This window comes from Lontra canadensis, unplaced genomic scaffold (assembly GCF_010015895.1).
Source record: "Lontra canadensis isolate GAN:19392208 unplaced genomic scaffold, GSC_riverotter_1.0 scaffold25, whole genome shotgun sequence".
NCBI classification, from domain to species: Eukaryota; Metazoa; Chordata; class Mammalia; order Carnivora; family Mustelidae; genus Lontra; species Lontra canadensis.
In genome coordinates, this window is record NW_022631019.1 from 1,058,329 (window position 1) to 1,075,076 (window position 16,748).

The window sequence follows — 16,748 nt, forward strand, 5'->3', positions numbered from 1 at the left end:
CCGCTCTGGCTGACAGCAAGTTGTCTGTTCTGCTTGGTGGAACCCAGAACTCTGGGGCCCTGGGTGACCCCCCACAATGGAGGGCCCCACACTTGGCCAGTGAGCCCGCCCACCGGGCTCCCCCCTCCCCATCCAGGCAGGACTGCAGCAAGAGGCCAGAGTCCGAGGCTCCCGTCAGCTCTGTGGGCACCAAGTTGGCAGTGCGCAGACAAGGCTATGGCAGGGAGGGGAGCACTGTCCCCTTGAGGTCCTGCTCGGAGCTCTGCCTGGGCGCCCTCCCCTGAGCATTCTGCAGCTGTGGGGTGAGGTCCCAGCGTGGCAGCCGCACAGGGCACGCAGGGGTGCAACTTGTCCCTTGCTGGGGGCCGGGTCTGCATGTCACTGTTAACGCCTTGTGCACGGTCGAGTCTGCTGGCTGGGAGACCCTGCCCAGAGCTAGAGGCACCAACAATTTTCATGTCTCTCACAGGTCTCCTCCGAGCCCCCAGCCTCCATCCGGAAGACAGATGACGCCTCCGCCCAACTCCCTACATCTTCTGAGAAGGACAAACAGTCCGGCTGGCTGCGGACCCTGGCCAGCTCTTCCAGCAAGGTGGTGCGGGGCAGGGGATGGAGGGGGGAAGGGGAGTGCCACAGGGGTCCGCACCCCAGCCTCTGATGACCTCTGACGCCCGGTGCCTCTCTTCCTGCAGAGCCTTGGCTGTGTTCACCCTCGCCAGCGCCTCTCCGCTTTCCGACCCTGGTCCCCAGCAGTGTCCGCAAGTGACAAAGAGCTCTCCCCGCATCTCCCGGCCCTGATTCGTGACAGGTGAGCGCCCTCGATGCCAGCAGGCAGTGAGGACACGGGGGCCGGGCTTGGGCTCTGCCACCTGGGTGTCTGTAAGCACCTGCTGGGCCAGGAGCCGCCTAAGGTCTTTCTCAAAGTGGACACGATCCAAGAAAGGCTGTTGCTCTGTGCATCTCGAGACGGGCTTCCCCCCTTTTGGGCGCTCCTTTGGTGGCTCAGTGCAGGGGGAATGGAGGGCCTGGAGTCCTGCGGTGTTTGTTCCACCCGCAAGCCGCCTTGTGCTGGCCCAGAGGCTCTCTGTCCTGCAGGCCTACTGTGAGTGCCTGCACATGGGGCCGCATGGGCCTGGAAGCAGTCTGGGAGGGGGGCCACAGGCAGTCACCACCGTGCTGGTCCCTTAGACAGGGTCGGGCTACGGCCACTGGCTTGCATCTCCTCCTTCGCACTCTCCGGGGGCGGGTCCCACAAGGAGTTTTCACGTGCTGGCCATGGTGGGATGGGGGACTTGGGGTGGGGAGCAGATGCCTGTGGCCCCAACGCCCCCCCATACCCTGCAGCTTTTACTCGTACAAGAGCTTCGAAACGGGTGTAGCCCCCAACGTGGCCCTGGCACCACCGGCCCAGCAGAAGGTCGTGAGCAGCCCACCGTGCACCACCGTTGTCTCCCGGGCCCCCGAGCCTCTGGCCACCTGCCTCCAGCCACGGAAGCGGAAGCTGACCGTGGACACCCCTGGAGCCCCAGAGACGCCGGCGCCCGTGGCTGTGGCCGCCCCAGAGGATGACAAGGACTCGGAGGCCGAGGTGGAAGTGGAGAGCAGGGAGGAATGTACGTGTGACTCGGGGTCCTCGCCTGCCCCAGGCACGGTGCCGCACGGCCACGTGCCGGGCACCCTGGTGACCTCCGCTTCCGTCTGTGTTTCCGCAGTCACCTCCTCCCTGTCCTCGCTCTCCTCCCCGTCCCTTACCTCATCCAGCTCCGCCAAGGACCTGAGCTCCCCCGGCGTGCACGCCCCACCCACCGCCCCTGCCGCCCCTGAGGCTGTGGCCCCTGCCGACCCCGCGAGCGGTGGCCTGGAGGCCGAGTTGGAGCACCTGCGGCAGGCCCTGGAGGGCGGCCTGGACACCAAGGAAGCCAAAGAGAAGTTCCTGCATGAGGTGGTGAAGATGCGCGTGAAGCAGGAGGAGAAGCTGAGCGCGGCCCTGCAGGCCAAGCGCGGCCTCCACCAGGTGAGGCTCCGCCCCCGCCCCCACCGCCGGCCTGTCCGTGGGGCAGCACAGGCTGGGCTGCTCTCGGCCAGGAGCCCCGTGCGGTGGCACGCCGAGGGCTGGTGCGCCTCCTGGGTGAGCGCGGGCCGCGGCCCCCGGGGTCCCTTGTGCACATGCGGGGCTGTCGGAGGCGGATGCGGCAGGTTCCTCTGTGGGGAGTGTGGCGGCCGGACCAGGTGGCTCCGGGCACAAGCGCGTGGCCTGTGCACACACGCTGGCTCCGAGCTGACTCCGCAGACGTGGCTGCTTCCTCGTGCAGCACGGACTGCAGGCCGGGGTGTCTGGGCCCCGCCCGCATCCGCCTCCCACCTCGGTAGCGCCCGGCCCCCAGGTCCTCAGCTTGTCGTGTCCTCTGGGCCTGTTCCCCGCAGAGCCCGTGGCTTGGGGAGGGCAGGCCTTCACCCTCGGGCTCTGCGGCCCTGCAGGAGGCCCCCCCGGTGCCCGCTGAGTTCACACCTCCACGGCTGGCGTCTGGCAGCTTCACACAGGGGCTCCTCGCACACACGGCTCCCGAGAGCCCCAGGATTTCAGATGTGTCTGTGTCAGGCACTCGCTCAGAACGCTTTCTCCCTGGTTCTGGGTGGAGGCGTGACTGCACGTGCCCACGCCCGGGAGCGCGGCTGTGCATCGGGGGCCCGGCCCTGCCTGGGGGGACCCCTGCGGCTCTGGGAGCCCGGCAGAAGCTTGCCCGCCGCGGCTGTGTGCTCAGACCGCAGGCTGGAGTGCGCTGGGACCCCATGGGGACGGGAAGGCCGGGGCAGCAAGGGGACGCCCCCCCCCCCCCCCCGGCCCCTGGCCCACTGTGTGTGCCGCCCGCTCTCCAGGAGCTGGAGTTTCTGCGCGTGGCCAAGAAGGAGAAGCTGCGGGAGGCCACGGAGGCCAAGCGCAACCTGCGGAAGGAGATCGAGCGTCTGCGTGCTGAGAACGAGAAGAAGATGCGGGAGGCCAACGAGTCCCGCCTGCGCCTCAAGCGGGAGCTGGAGCAGGCGCGCCAGGTGCGGGTGTGCGACAAGGGCTGCGAGGCCGGCCGCCTGCGCGCCAAGTACTCGGCCCAGGTACGGGTGGGGGGCCTCGTGGCGGGTATCTGTGGCGCCACCTGGGAGGCAGGTGCCCAGCGGCGAGGCCACAGAGCGCCCCTGTTGGCTGCCACTGTGGAGCGGCTCCCGGGTCCCGGGCGGGAAGCGGCCGGTGTTCTCTTGGCACCCGCGGGACCCACTGCCGGCTCGGGAGGCCAGGGGAGGGGCCCTTATCTGGGCTGCCGGCGTTGGTCCTCCACCGAGAGGCGGTCCTCCGGTCGGTCGGGGCCACCGTGTGGGAGTTCCTTGTGGCTCTTTCCCTCCAGACCAGGCCCTTCCTTGGGGATTTTGCTTGAGGAGTCGGCTCCAAGCTGGCCCCAGGGGTGCAGGGGGCCCCCAGGCAGCCCCAACTCTTTTGTCCTGGGGCCAGGGCTGCAGGCTGCCCACCGTGGGCGCTTCTGAGAGTCTGCACCGCCTGACCGGCCGTCCTGGCTGCCAGGAGTCCCAGGTAGGGGGGCAGTGGGCCCTGCGGCCCCCCTCCTTGGGCCTGGCCTCGGGGGGTCAGCAGGGTACCCCCCCCACCCCGGGCCGATGCTCTTAGGGTTCGCGTCGTTGCCCACCCGCCGGGGGCTCTGTGTGCCGCGTCCGCACTGGGGTCAGGCTGTTGGGCCCCTGTCACTGCCTCCCTTGTGCAGCTCCCACGCAGGAAGGGGGCCGGGCGGGGGCGGGGGGCGGTGCCGCTGACGCCCGCATCCCTTTCAGATCGAGGACCTGCAGGTGAAGCTGCAGCAGGCGGAGGCGGACCGTGAGCAGCTGCGAGCCGACCTGCTGCGGGAGCGCGAGGCACGGGAGCACCTGGAGAAGGTGGTGAAGGAGCTACGGGAGCAGCTGTGGCCGCGGCCCCGCCCCGAGGCCGCCGAGAGCACGGCCGAGCCGGAGCCCTAGCGCACCCCACCGTCTGCCGCCGCGGGGCGGGCGCCGCAGGGAGCGGGTGGGCGGGCGGCCCGAGCCGGCCGGGGCTGGGGGCTCTGCGCGCCGGTGGGCCGGCCCCGCGGCCACACAGCACAACGTCTTACTGTGCCTATAACCAAGCGAGTGTTTGGAACCACACACTTTTGGATCCACTGCAGAATTTTCTACTGGCCAAGTTCACGTGTGCAAGCGGGTTCCCAGCTGCTGCCGGGCCGGGTCCGTGCCGAGTCCGCGCCGGCAGCGGCCCTGTGCTTGCCGGAACGTTCTAACATTTACATTTTTGTTATAAGCTATTTAAAACCAATAAGAAGACTTGATACTCAGAAAAATCAACAGGTTTTTTAATGACTAACTTTTAAAAGCCCCAGCAACACGTGACGCCATGCGAGGACCTGCTAAGGGAGCCGGGGTGCGGCCGCCCCGCCCCGCCAAGCCATTGCAGCTCGTCCGCGGCGGCCCCGGGACAGAGGGTTTTCTCCAGAGTCTATTTTTTCAGCGACGAGGACCCGGGCTTCCTGTGCTGCCGCTGGGAAGAGCGGGGAGGGCGCTGAGAGCCGGGCCGCCACCACCTCCTCCTGCCCGGCTGCCTGGCGGTCCTGGGGGGTGGAGGTGGGGCAGTGCCAGGCCCACGCCGCCTCGGCTGCCCTCCCCGGGCCGCTCCTGTTGCGTCGGACTGAGGCGGCAGCGTTGGAACAAAACAGCATTACTTCACTATTTTTTTTTGTTTGTTCATTTAAACGTATATTTAGAACTGCACTTTGTCAAAAATCTTCCCTTCTCTTTTTATTCCCCAGTTAACGGAGGTTTTTACTTTTCAAATATTGCGAACCCGTTTATAGAGCAGTGCACATTCTAAGTGCTCGAGTGTTAGAAACCCCCTCTGGTGCTTGGTTGAACAAGGGAATCACAAAACGAAAATGCAAAAACTGAACTTCGGGGGGTAGTTCTGTGCCTTCCAGCATCTTGTACAGCAAACCCTGACTTGTCTTTTTACCCCCGAGATACTTGTCTTCAATAGCAACTGAATCTGCCACTATCAGAATAAGTTCCTTGCATTTATTCCAAATAATCTCGTTTACTCTCAACTGTTCATGCAAATTGTATAAGGTTTTTTATGCCCAAGCTTGAAAAATGATCTCCCAGTGGACGAGAGGCGGCTTCCCCATCCTGAAATTACGGTATTTATGTACACGAGAAAGATCTTACCAGAATTCCTCGCCTGACCCCATTCTAACACCGAGGCAGCTGTGAGCACAGACGGAGGTAGAGACCAGACCGCCAGCCCAAGACCGGCGCCGCCTGCCGCGGCGACAACAGAGGCTTGGTGACCGCGTCATCTGCAGGGTTCCCGCCCGTGGTTTACTTGGGGGGGGAGGGGCGCAGGTGCTGCTGGACCCCCCCTTCTAAAGTGCAATGCAAAAGGGACATCATATATATGCAGCGTTGGTTTGGGTTTTTTTTTTTTTTTTTTTTCTTTATTTTGCAGTTACGAGATCTGTATGCATGGGACGGTAGCGCTCTGCCGCGTGTGCACCCGTCCATGGGCATTATTACCGGCCCCAGAAGGGGCTGCTCGTGCTATGCCACACTCACAGTGCCGTGCTCAGCCTTGTTTTTCCAGAGTTGTGTGTTTTCAGTCTTTTCTTCAAGAGAAACTACGTGATTTCGCCGGGGCAGAGGTCTAAGCGCTTGTGCCCTGTGCTTCTGGCTGGCTGTGCTCTGGTGCCAAGTCTGAAAGTCCAGAGAGATCAAAGGGCCCCTGGGGCCTGCCGCCCAGGGCCTCCCACTCACTTTTCGGTTTGGGAGTTTGGGGTCCCGGAGGGCGGTGAGCTTCTCGGAGGCTCTCTGCTGGGTCCACACCTCCCTGTGCCAGCTTCATCCCGGAAGGTCGGGAAGAGCTGGGCGTGCCACGGCTGCCTGGGGGTGGCGGGGACTGGTTGTCCCGGGCTCCCCGGTCACCAGCAGCTCGAGCCCTCTTGGGCAGCTCCCTGGGTGGAGGGGTGCTGAGGGGTGGGGGCATCGGCGAGTTCTGGCCACTCCCGTCCTCTGGGGGCCGGGCTGAGGGGCCCGAGACCCGGCTTTGGTTGGCGCAGCTGCCGTTTGGTTTCTCTGCAGAAGGGAGAAGAGGGATCTATCTAGTCGGCTGTAGACTCTCCTGTGTGTAACACCCACCATTATCTGGATGATTGTGTGTTCAGTTTAGTCACTCATTATTTCTACGCTGAAAGAGGATTTTTAACGAAGGGAAAAACAACAGCAATAACATTCATATCTTTGGAGCAGCTAACTCACACACGTAATATCCTGCTTTTCGTACGGACTAGCCCCATGTACAGACGGTCCCTGTAAATACTGTTCCCAACACTGTTGTATCACATGCGTGTACGGTGGTTCCTTTTTCAGAAACTCTTTTCTTACCTGGTAGTTGTCTTGTTTTTAACTGAGGAAGAACAGCTCCCCTGCCCGAGGGGACGGACCCCCTGCCAGCCCCCGGGCTCCGTCCTCCCCGCCCCTGCCCACCCACCGCGTCCACCAGGCTCGAGCGGCCGTCTTGTTCTTGCTTTAAGTCAGGAGTCGCAAGCGACATTTTTTTTCAATTAAGGAAAAAAAAAAAAACCCCACAGCTCTACCTTTCTACCCGCCAGGAGCGTCTGCACCGCTGTCCGCGTCCCCTCTGCTGCTGCTAATGACGACATGATGACTTACTCTACTATCGAAAACTATTTTTATGTAATTAATGTATGCTTTCTTGTTTATAAATGCCTGATTGAAGACGAACACGGAGAGAGCTTGCTTATTTACGTACTTTGCTGTGTGCCGCAGTCCCTTGGCGCCCCTCCCCCAACAGATGACCTTGTACAATAAAGGACTTGGAGAGTGCGCTGCAGACAGCCATGCTTGGGCCCCCCACGCTCCCCCCAGCCCGGGTCACCATCTGGGCCCGAGCCCAGGGTGGGGGCGGGGGTGTCCGTCTGCCTGTCAGACTGTGCGGACCTTCGGTCTCCATCGACCCTGAGTGACATGGGGCTTGGGTGGGCAGCGCCCTGGCTGGGGTGCTGTCTGTCTCTCTAGGTCCCACCTGGCTGTGGCCCACAGATATCAGCTGGAGGGGACTGTGCGGGGGGCTGGAGGCCTGCCGCGGCCCCCCCCCCCCCCCCGTGCCGGGGCAGATGGCCAGCTCCCCCCCCGGGCCTGAGAGCCCTGGGCCCCAGCGTGCTGGCCTGAGGGAGAAGCTTGGGGACTCTGGCCGTGCTGGGTGCTGGGAACCCTTTGCTGCCACCTCTCCCGGGTCCCTGTGGCTGCCGGTGTCCCAATTCCCGGCTCCAGTGGAGCCCTTCCAAGGTCATACGGGGGTCACTTGGAGAACTGGGTGGTGGGAAGCCCCAGTGCCCAGCCCTGGCTGCTGCACATGCAGCCCCAGCAGTCCTCGGGAGTCCCAGGAAGGGGGACCGAGTCCACCGGGCTTTGGATAGCCGCACCCAGGCAGCCGGGGGAAGCCCACTCTGCCGGAGCTCCAGGCTCCTATCCAGGCCGGACCTGGAGCGTGGACAGTGGGGACCAGGAGGAAGAACCTCCATGTCCGTCCACAGGCTCCCCAAGGTCAAGATCCCAGCCCCTCGTGGGAGGCCACCCAGGATCTGATAGAGCTTGGGTTGGGGGGCAGGTGATGAGGGAAGGTGGATGGTTTACAAGCCCCAGGCCCCTGCCCCCTCCTACTGCTTATGGGGCCCCGGGGCCCTGCCTGGGGTCCTGGGCCTGCAGGTGTGGACCACACGCTTACATAGTGGGGCTCAGCCCCAAGAGCGGAGCCCAATCCCCCATCACCTGGGTGTCACCTTGGCCTGACTTCCTGTTGTGAAGCCATGGGACCATCGGCCAGAATCTGAGTGCCCTCCTTCCCGGGCAGGGCTGGACACCTAGGGTGTGGGCCCCCCATGACGACATCTGCCCAATGTCCAGGGCACCGTGTGGCGCTCTGTTGCGAGGGCTGCTCCTCGCTGTCCTCTGGGGTCTCCCCAGTGGCCCTGGGTGGGAGCCGAGGGCGGCAGCGGCGGGCAGCCAAGGCCCTACCTGTGCCCCATGCCAAACACTTGCCCCTTTCTCAGCCTCACAACAAGCCCACCTGGATGGGCGACAGGTCCTCATGTGACCCCACGGACTTGTCCAGACCTGCCATTCCCACAGGGTATCAATGCAGCCACTGATGTCCCCTCCCTGGGGCCTGGCAGACGGGTGTCCCTGCGCTGCTGCCAGGCCTCGACCTTCCGAAGAGCATCTCCTGCTGCGCTGCTCAGGGCCCACAGGCTCTCGGCTCCCCACTGGCTCCAGGGCGAAGGTCCACGGGCTGCTCCAGGCCCCGAATGTGGGAGGAATGAGGCTGGTGGGAGGGGAGAGACAGGAGGGGAGAGGCAGTCCCAGAGGAGGGCAAGAGGCCCATGCGGGTTGGAGAAGGGGGCTTCCCCAGGGTGGCAGGCCCAGTGCAGGCCATGGGGGGCACCTCGTGGCCAGTGTGGTGCTCAGCCCACGCGGGGCCTTGGAGCTGGGCTGGTGGCCGCCTCAGAAGCACAGACGCCAGCCAGTACCTCCCCGGGGCTGGGGCTCCAACTCCGGGTTCACTTTTGGGTATGAATTTAACTTTAAAGGCCCCTGGGTTGGGGCACCCTGGTGGCTCAGACTGTTAAGTGTCCGATTTGTGATTTTCGCTCAGGTCACGGCCTCTTGGGTGGGGGGATGGAGACCCACGTCCATATGTCTGTCCAGGCTCCGTGCTGAGTGGGGGAGTCTGCTTGAGATTGTTGCTGTCCACCTCCCTTATCCCTCCCTCTGCAGCCTCTCTCACAAGTAAATCAGTCTTCCAGGGGCCCTGGGCACCCTGATGCAGGACAGCAGGACACTGGTGCCGCCTGCTGTCAAGCCCCTTCCCAGTGTTCCTGGCCACGCCCTGCCTCTTTGCCCCACCTCTGGGTCCCCTGGCTCAGGACTGCCCACGCCAGTAGGGACCCACGAGGCTGTCCAGCGGCTGGGCCTCTTTTGCCCAGAACCCTGGCCTGAGCTGGGCTCTGGGCGTGGGCTGCTCCGAGGATGGTGCTGCTTTCCACACTGCCCGAGGCCCCGGGGATACGGGGAGCCTGGGGCAGAGGGGGTGCTCCCGGGCGCCTACCCAGGTCCTTGGTTTCTGGGCCTGCCCTGTGACACTCCCCCCACCCTCCGCTTTCACTTCTGCCTCTACCGCCAGCAGCCCCGGCCCCACCCCAGTCCCCTGTGCACTCAGCCATTCCTGCCCGTCTGTGTCTTGGGATCTCCACCCCTCTTCCAGTCTGTTGGCCCCAGAGCCACAGTCTGGCCCCCCAGGCCCCACCCAGCACCCTGTGGTCAGGGGGGCTGACCGCAGGCCAAGAACTCGTACCCTTATCTGGGGAGGCGGATGCCAGGCGCGCCCTCCATGGAAAGAGGAAGCCGCCTGCCCATTTACAGTAACAGCTGGGACGGCCCATCCTCCCCTGGGCCCCCAGGGAGGACTGTGGGCTCAGCCCCTGGCACTCAGTGTGGTCCCCAACCTCCACCCCACCCATACTCCCAGCTGTGGCCAGCAGCCCCTTCCCTGGCTTGCCCAACCTGGAGCCTGACCTACCTCCACTCCCCACCGACACCCCCTCCCTCTCTGCCTGTACCATCAGAGGCCACCCCCCACCCCACTGGCCAGGCAGGGACAGGCTGGAGGGCTCCTGAGAATCCCAAGGTCCCACACCCACACTCTGCTGGCCGGGGCCCAGCACAGTCTGAGTCCCCACCACCGGCAGGAAGGCAGGGGTCCTATAGGGAAAGTGGGCCGGAGGTTCCCGAGGGACAGTGTGCCCTCAGCAACAGGTGTGCTGACCCCAGACGGGTATAAGAGCAGGGCCTTGGAGGGGGACCCTGACCCTACCCACGGAGACCCACCGTGCTCTGTGCCCTCCTGGGTGCTCTGCCCACTGCCAGGCAACCGTGGCACGGGGGTGCAGAACTTTCGGGGCCTGGATGCCTGCCCGCCCCCCCCCCCCACCCCCTCCCCACACGCAGTGATGACGTGAGCCTTGCAGGCCTCACACGCGCAGCCATCTGTGCTCAGACCCATGCCAGGGGCTGGGGGCCGCGGGTGCTGGGGCTCCCAGCCCTGGAGCAGGTGGCTCCACTGTAGGAGGTGGTAGGGACAGGCAGGTGGAGCGGCCCATGCCAGGCAGGTGTCTGGCAGGGCTGGGGTCGGGCCTTCCTGCTCCAAGCCTGGCCCAGGAGCCCTTACTGGCAGGAAGCTTGGCCCAAGCTCTTACCCAGGTCACTCCTCCTGCCACAGAAGCGTGCTCTGGAAACCTCCAGGGGTAGGCACCTTGTGAGGGATGGAGCCTCAGATCGGGGCTTGGCCCCTACCAGAGGACACACCTGAGTCTAGCTCAAGGCCCAAGCAGGGGTGGGAGAGAGAAGGCAGGAAAGCGCCCAAGGGCGGGCGGGCAAAGACGGAAGATCCCCTCGGCAACGCAGGTGGACCGTGGACACTGCTGTGATGTCTGCACAATTGTGTGAGTGCAAAGGGCAGGCCGGCTTGCACAGAAGCTGGCAAGTGACAGGGTGCCCACCGGGGCCCCCATGCCCCCACCTCTGCTCTCCCTCCGTGTTCCCACAACCCCCCAGCTCAGCCCCACCAGGGAGATGAAGATATCCTGGACCTTCTCTGCTTTAGGCACCGGGGTTCCCTCGGGCACTGGGTGCTGGAGGCGCGGGGCAGGGTGCTGAGTTCCCCTGGGGTCCAGTCCCCCTCCCTGGCCCTTGGTGGGGCCTTGACCCTGTGGAGGTGGCCCACACCCCCAATTTCCCGTTTCTAAGAAAAAACAGCCCCCGCAAAGGCGCTTGGGTTCTGTGGAGACTACTGGCCAAGGTCTGGGGAGGGGCTGGGAAGGGGTTTTGTTTTGTCCAGAGGCCCTAGGACCAGGGGCAGGCTGCAGCTGGTGTGGCCAGGCTGGTGTCACTGGCCCCTGTCACTGGTGGGCCATCTGCCTTCCTTGGACACCTGCATTCCCAGGCAGGAGGGCAGCGGTCATCTGGGACAGGGGCCCAGGTCAGGGTTCGTGGCCATCTCGGGTCTAGCCTCCCCCTAAGCACCCACGTCGGCAAGCAGACGCCCCGCCCTCGGAACCCCAGGTCTGGAGTTGGCAGCGAGGAGGGGTGCCGGCTCCTGCCCCAAACCGGGTCCCCCAGCCCCCACCCCTCCCAGCGAGATGCAGATGACGCTCCTCTCCGCACCCCCGCCCCAGGGGGGAGGCCGGGGCTGGAACCGTCCGGGGAACTGGAGCGCCGGTTCCAAAACCTCCCCGATTCCTGCTCCTTCCGCCGGGGCCGGAAGCGCGCGCGGGGAGGGGTGCGCAGGGCGGGGGCCGCGCCGTCCCCCTGCTTGCCCCCGGGCCAGGACGCGGGGTGAGCCGCAAGCCCCCTGCGGCCGTCCACACGGCGGGCGCTCCGGGTCCTGGGGTCCAGGCCGCGGACCGCCAGGTCAGCGCGAGGGCGCGGCCCTGGGGTCGGGCAGGCCGGCCGGTCCCCGCTTCCTTCCGCGGAGCCGCTCTCTGGGGCCCGGTGCGGGGGCCGGGGGCCGGGACGGGGAAGGGGCGGGCGCGGCCTCAGTTTCCCTTTACGCCTGGCAGGAGCCCGACTGGACGCCCCCGGGGCTGCCCCGCCACCCGCTTTCACTTCCCCCCGGCTCCCCGCCCGCCTTCGCGTCGGAATCCCTCCCGCAGCCTCGCGCCCGGGTCCCCGGGCCGCCCCTCCCCCAACGCCCCCGCCCCCCGCCCCGCCCTCTCCCGCCCCTGCGAGGGCCGCCGGGGGCGCGCAGGGAGCTGGGGTTCGCCGGGCCGGGCGCGTGCGCGGGGTCGGGGGGTGGGGCGGGGGCGCCGGGCGCAGGAAGTGCCCCCTCCCCACGACCCCGCGTCTCGGGCGTGGTTAACCCTTCCGGTCCCTGCTCCGGGCGGCGGGCGGGCCGCGGACGTGCCTACGTGTCGGGAGCCCGAGCTCACCTGCGGCCCCCGGCGGCGGAGGCGGGAACTGCAGCCGCGGCGGGACGGGGCCTGAGCGCGCCCCGGGGATGCGGGAGCCGAGGGGGACCGCCACCTCCCTGCTCCGCACCGGCGGGAAGGCGCCCGTGCCGCCGGAACTCTGCTCCTTCCCGGGGCTCCGTAGAGGCCCCGGGCTCTGTGCCCCCCAGGGATCCTAATGCGGCCCTGAGTCACTGCGGGGGGCGAGGGGGACACCCCCACCCCGGGCCCAGTCGCTTTCTTTAGGCCCCTCTTCCCGCCCCGGTGGCTTGGCCCGAGTCCTGGGGCCGCTGTCAGGGCCCTGGCTGGGGAGTGGGCTGTGGGCCTTAGCAGGTGCGGGCACCGGAGACCCCAACACCCATGGAAAGCCACATGGTGACCTGTGAGCCCCTCCTGCCTCTCCCTTTCTCCTCTAGGACCGGCCCCTCCTGCGGCGCGGGCTCACCCTCCGCAGGGTGATGCACGCCCCCCCCCCACCCCGCACCACACATCCTGCTTCTCCCCAGCACTGCGCCCCACTTGGGACCCCACTGACCCAACCCTCCAGTCCACATCCAGGCCTGCCCCCACTCCTGCCCCAGCCCCTTGGGCTGCTCCCTTCTCCTTCCTCTGCTAACACAGAGCAGGCCCAGCCCCCCACACCCCGCCTGTTCCCACCACCCCTTCACTCCCACATGCCCCCAACCCAGTGAGCACCCAACCCCGCCCCTGCCCCGTGGCATCGACACAAAGGCCTTCTCACCTTTGTGTCAGCCCACCTTTGCCATCCTTCCTGGGGCGGGGAGGGTGCTCTTCAAGCGGGGGCTCACTAGAGATTTGCAGAGAGAGTGAAGGACCCCTGGGAGGCCAGCCCCACTCTCATCTCGGCCTGCACGGAGGCTCCGGTGGCTTCCGTGGCCTGTGGCCAGCACCCATGTGCAGGCAGGGCTGAGGAGGGTTTGAATACTTGGGGGAGTGGGTAGCACCCTCCCACGCCCTTCCCCAGACTGCCCCAGGAGAAAGGCCCATAGACTGGGGTCCACCCTGCTGGGCACTGGGGGGGGGGGTGTTGTCCTGGTTCCTGCTACCTCTGGTTTTCCAGGGAGCAGGGCTGGGGGGCAGCTGGCAGTTCCCTAAACCCCGGGGCAGAGTTGCCAGGAGGAGCAGTTTTCTAGAATTTGGGGGGGAACCACCATCTGGGGGTCACATGGGGGTGGGGACGGCTGAGCCCAGCCTGTCGGGCAGGCTCTGGCAGGCTACCCAGCTGCCCCACCAGCCAACGACAGCCCTATGCGGAGTTTCCATCCGAAAACTCCGTGGCCACGGCAGTGGGGTGGCCTCCTGCCCCTGGACACCCAGGGCCTCATGCTAAGGGGAACCGAGGCTAGGGCAGCTTCGGCCAGTACGGGGTGCCGCCTGGCCCACTCACGGCCCCTGGACACCCCCTCAGCTTGTGGAGGAACCACAGTGGTCCCCGGCCTGAGGCTGTGGGCCCCCAGGATTACCTGATGGGCAGGGACCCAAGGCAGCTCCTCTGCACCTGCTCAGGCCCTCGTCGGCCTCTCAAGGTGTCCTGTGCCCACTGTGGCCCAGCCTTCTGTCAGAGAGGCTGTGGAATGGCTCTCAGTGGCTGTGTTCTGCCTTGAGGGCACAGGGGCAGGAAGGGGACGGCCCACGCAGTTGTGACCGTTGCCCGTGCCGAGAGCTGCCTGCCCAGAGATGGTCTTGCTGAAGCTGGCCTGGTGACCCCACTAACACTCGCTCAGGACCGAGGAACCCCAGGGAGCTGGGGGCCACCTGGGACACGCAGGTGGCCGGCAGACTGAGCCAGGCCTCACAGGACACCCCAGGAAGTCCTGCCCGGGAGCCGGGGCTCCACGCGGCTGGCCTTCCTGCCCTCCCGGCACCGAGACTAGGCAGCCTGGCCAGGCTTTGCGGACAGGAGGCCTCCCCATCGGGCGTCCCCGGTGACCGGCCGGCCCGTGGGAGAGGAGGCCGGGCGAGCTGTCTGTGCCAGGTGGGGCCCTGTGGGAGGGTGGGCTCAGTCCCACGTCGACGCCAGGCTGGCGAGGGCTGGCTGGGGACATCACACTCGCCAAGGCCTTGCTGGGAGGTGGGCCAGGCAGAGAGGGACACGCGTCTGATCTCTCCGTCTCCCTGATTTCTGAGCTCTCGGGCTCTGACTCTGGCTGGACAAGTCCTTGTGAAGAATGAGTATGTTCTCTTCGAGGCCCTGCCTGGCCAGGTGCTCAGCATGGGGTTCCCCTCTGTCGCTGTCCACTGAGCAAGGGCACGGCAGGAGGAGAGACCACGGGGAGAGACTGGCCAGGAGGGACGGCTTGCTCTCCAGATACTGCTGGGACCAGTAACCCCTCCCCGAGCCTCCTGAGGCTGGGTCGCTTCTCGGTGTGTAAGGAATGTGGGGGGCAGCCTCCTGCCACCTGCACTGTAGCCCCTGCTGCCGGCTGGGTCTCAGTGAGACACGGAGAAGTCACCTTCCTCTGGGGAGAAGGCCCTTGGGATGTCTGCGGGGGCCTGAGGGTGCCGTCTCCACGGGCTGTCACATTGCCACTCAGTCGGGACCCCGGGTGTCATTGGGCCCCCGCCTCCCAGGCCACTGGGACAGCACGGACGCTACCTGCCCTGACTCAGGGAGCGGTGACCAGGCAGAGGCCCCTCCTTCCCCTGTTGAGGACCCGCGTCACAGCTGCTTGGAGGTCCGGGGGAGCTCTCCCCCAGGCGCCACCCCAGGCTCCGTCCTACCCCGGGATGGGCCGCGCGTCGGCTGTGCTGCCTAGAGGGCACAGGCAGGACCGGCGTCTGCGGCCTGGCCTCTGCTCACCCTCCCTCTTCTTTTTTCTTGAGAATTCAAATTTCTCGTGGCTTTGACTGTGGGGCCCAGTGTGAGGACAAGGGGTCTGGTCGGGGTGAGAGCAGCCGCGTCTGGTGCCCACCCAGCAGGCCCCGCGCAGACAACAGACGCACACACAAGTCCCAGGGCAGAGCCCCGGGAAGGGATGCTGGTCCCTGGCTCAGAAGCACCTCACCCAGGCATCCCAGCAGAGGGGGGCAGTGGGGCGGGGCAGGGGACCTGCCCAAACATGGGTCCATGGGATCTGAGCTCTCCCCAGGCCTCGCTGAGGGGCCCCTGTCCCTGTAGGCCATCCAGGGCGCTGGGGGGTGGGTGGAGAGAGCCCTCTGGGGTTTGCTGGGGTGACTGGAAAGTAGGAGGTCTCGGGGGCTGCGTGTGTGCAGGCCTGCAGGGCCGGCCTTCCTCCACGTCTGCCCAGGGGCCGAGGGGGCTGACCCTCCTCCCCTCCCCCCGCGTCCAGGGCTCCGGGGCCTAGGTCTGTTTGGCACTCTGACTCTGAACTTGCTCCCTGGGTTTTGTGACCGAGCCCCACGGTGATGATTTGGATAGAAATAGCGAAGGCCCCCGCCCCACCCCCCGGACAAGTTGGGAAACACAGGAGCGCTCTGCCCAGCCGCTTTTCTTCCTAAACATAAACATCGTTTTCATTGTTTTTGCCAGGAGTATGGTTTCATCTGGAAAAGAGGAAAGAGCCACGGGACGAGTTGCTGAGCCTCAGGGGCAGACCCGGGTGGATGGTGAGTGCAGACGAAGCAGGGGGTCTCCGGAGTGGGTGGCCTCCTGACCCCGGTCTGTCCACGACGTGCAGACCCATGTGGACGCAGCCCTGAGGACCCAGGCGCTCTGGATCCTTCCTGGGGACTCACTGCTGGAGACACCTATGCAGGCGGCAGGAGGCAGAAGCCGGCTCGGGCAGGCTGGCGGCATCTGTGGCCGCCTGAGCTCACGGCCGGGAAGGGCAGCGGCTGCAGCTGGTTCCCCGCACCTCATTCCCCGGTCAGGGAGGTCCGGGAGTGCCTTTGCCTTTCGGGCTCTCGTGTCCCCCAGTGGCCTGACGCTGTGGTCACAGCTGGCTCTTGGGGGGCTGCCCCACCGGCTCTGGAGGTGGGGACAGAGCACTTGGGTGGAGGGTCAGTGGGGCCGACTGGTCCGCCCATCGCGCCAGTCCTACCGGGGCTGAGCTGGCTGGGAGACAGACGAGAGAACGGCAGGGAGGGCGGTGGGAGGGGCGGCTGGCGGGGGTGAGAAAGCCTGTCTGGTTTGGGCTGGTTTGGACCCAGGGATCCTTTCCTCCTCCGCCGCTTTTGCCTTCAGCGTCAGAACACAACTATTCTGCGCGAAGCTTCCTCCTTCACCGACGGACGGACCTCTGCTCTGTCCATCCGTCCCCACCGTCCTCCCACCTGGCCACACATCTGTCTACCCATCTGTCCTTCTGTGCACATCTGTCTCACCCATCCGCTGGTCCGCCCAACCGTCCGTCCGTCCATCCATCCACCCACCCATCACCCAGCCACCGTCCATCCACCTGTCCACCACCCACGCGTCTGTCCGTCCACCCACCCTTCTGTCCATCCTTCCCTCCTTCCAGTTACTCAGCTACCAGTCTCCCTGCACACCTCCTCTGCCCGGTTTGCCTCCACTGTCCCATTCTGCCTGGCACAGAGTAGGGGCTCCCATTCACCCACTCATTCAGCCGACATTTGCCGAGGGCCTCTAAGGGTCACACTGTGGGGGTCACACTGGGTCCCGGTGAGACACGGAAAAGCCACCTTCCTCTGAGGAGAAGGCCCTTGCTA

At 65.8% G+C, this 16,748-nt stretch overlaps 1 protein-coding gene across 3 annotated transcripts in view; it reads left to right on the forward strand.

The window, feature by feature from the left end:
• SKI (SKI proto-oncogene) overlaps window positions 1-4,080 on the forward strand; it is a 64,941-nt gene extending 60,861 nt beyond the window's left edge. Inside the window, exons 2-7 of one of the 3 annotated variants that reach the window (XM_032863185.1) lie at window positions 470-592; window positions 693-808; window positions 1,345-1,619; window positions 1,713-2,014; window positions 2,878-3,108; window positions 3,832-4,080. In XM_032863185.1, coding sequence (XP_032719076.1) covers window positions 470-592; window positions 693-808; window positions 1,345-1,619; window positions 1,713-2,014; window positions 2,878-3,108; window positions 3,832-4,014 — 1,230 coding nt within the window. In that variant the 3' untranslated portion in view covers window positions 4,015-4,080. The remainder of the gene's footprint in view (window positions 1-469; window positions 593-692; window positions 809-1,344; window positions 1,620-1,712; window positions 2,015-2,877; window positions 3,109-3,831) is intronic. The other 2 variants (XM_032863187.1, XM_032863186.1) reach the window with 2 other exon arrangements.
• The last annotated feature ends 12,668 nt before the right edge of the window (window positions 4,081-16,748 follow it).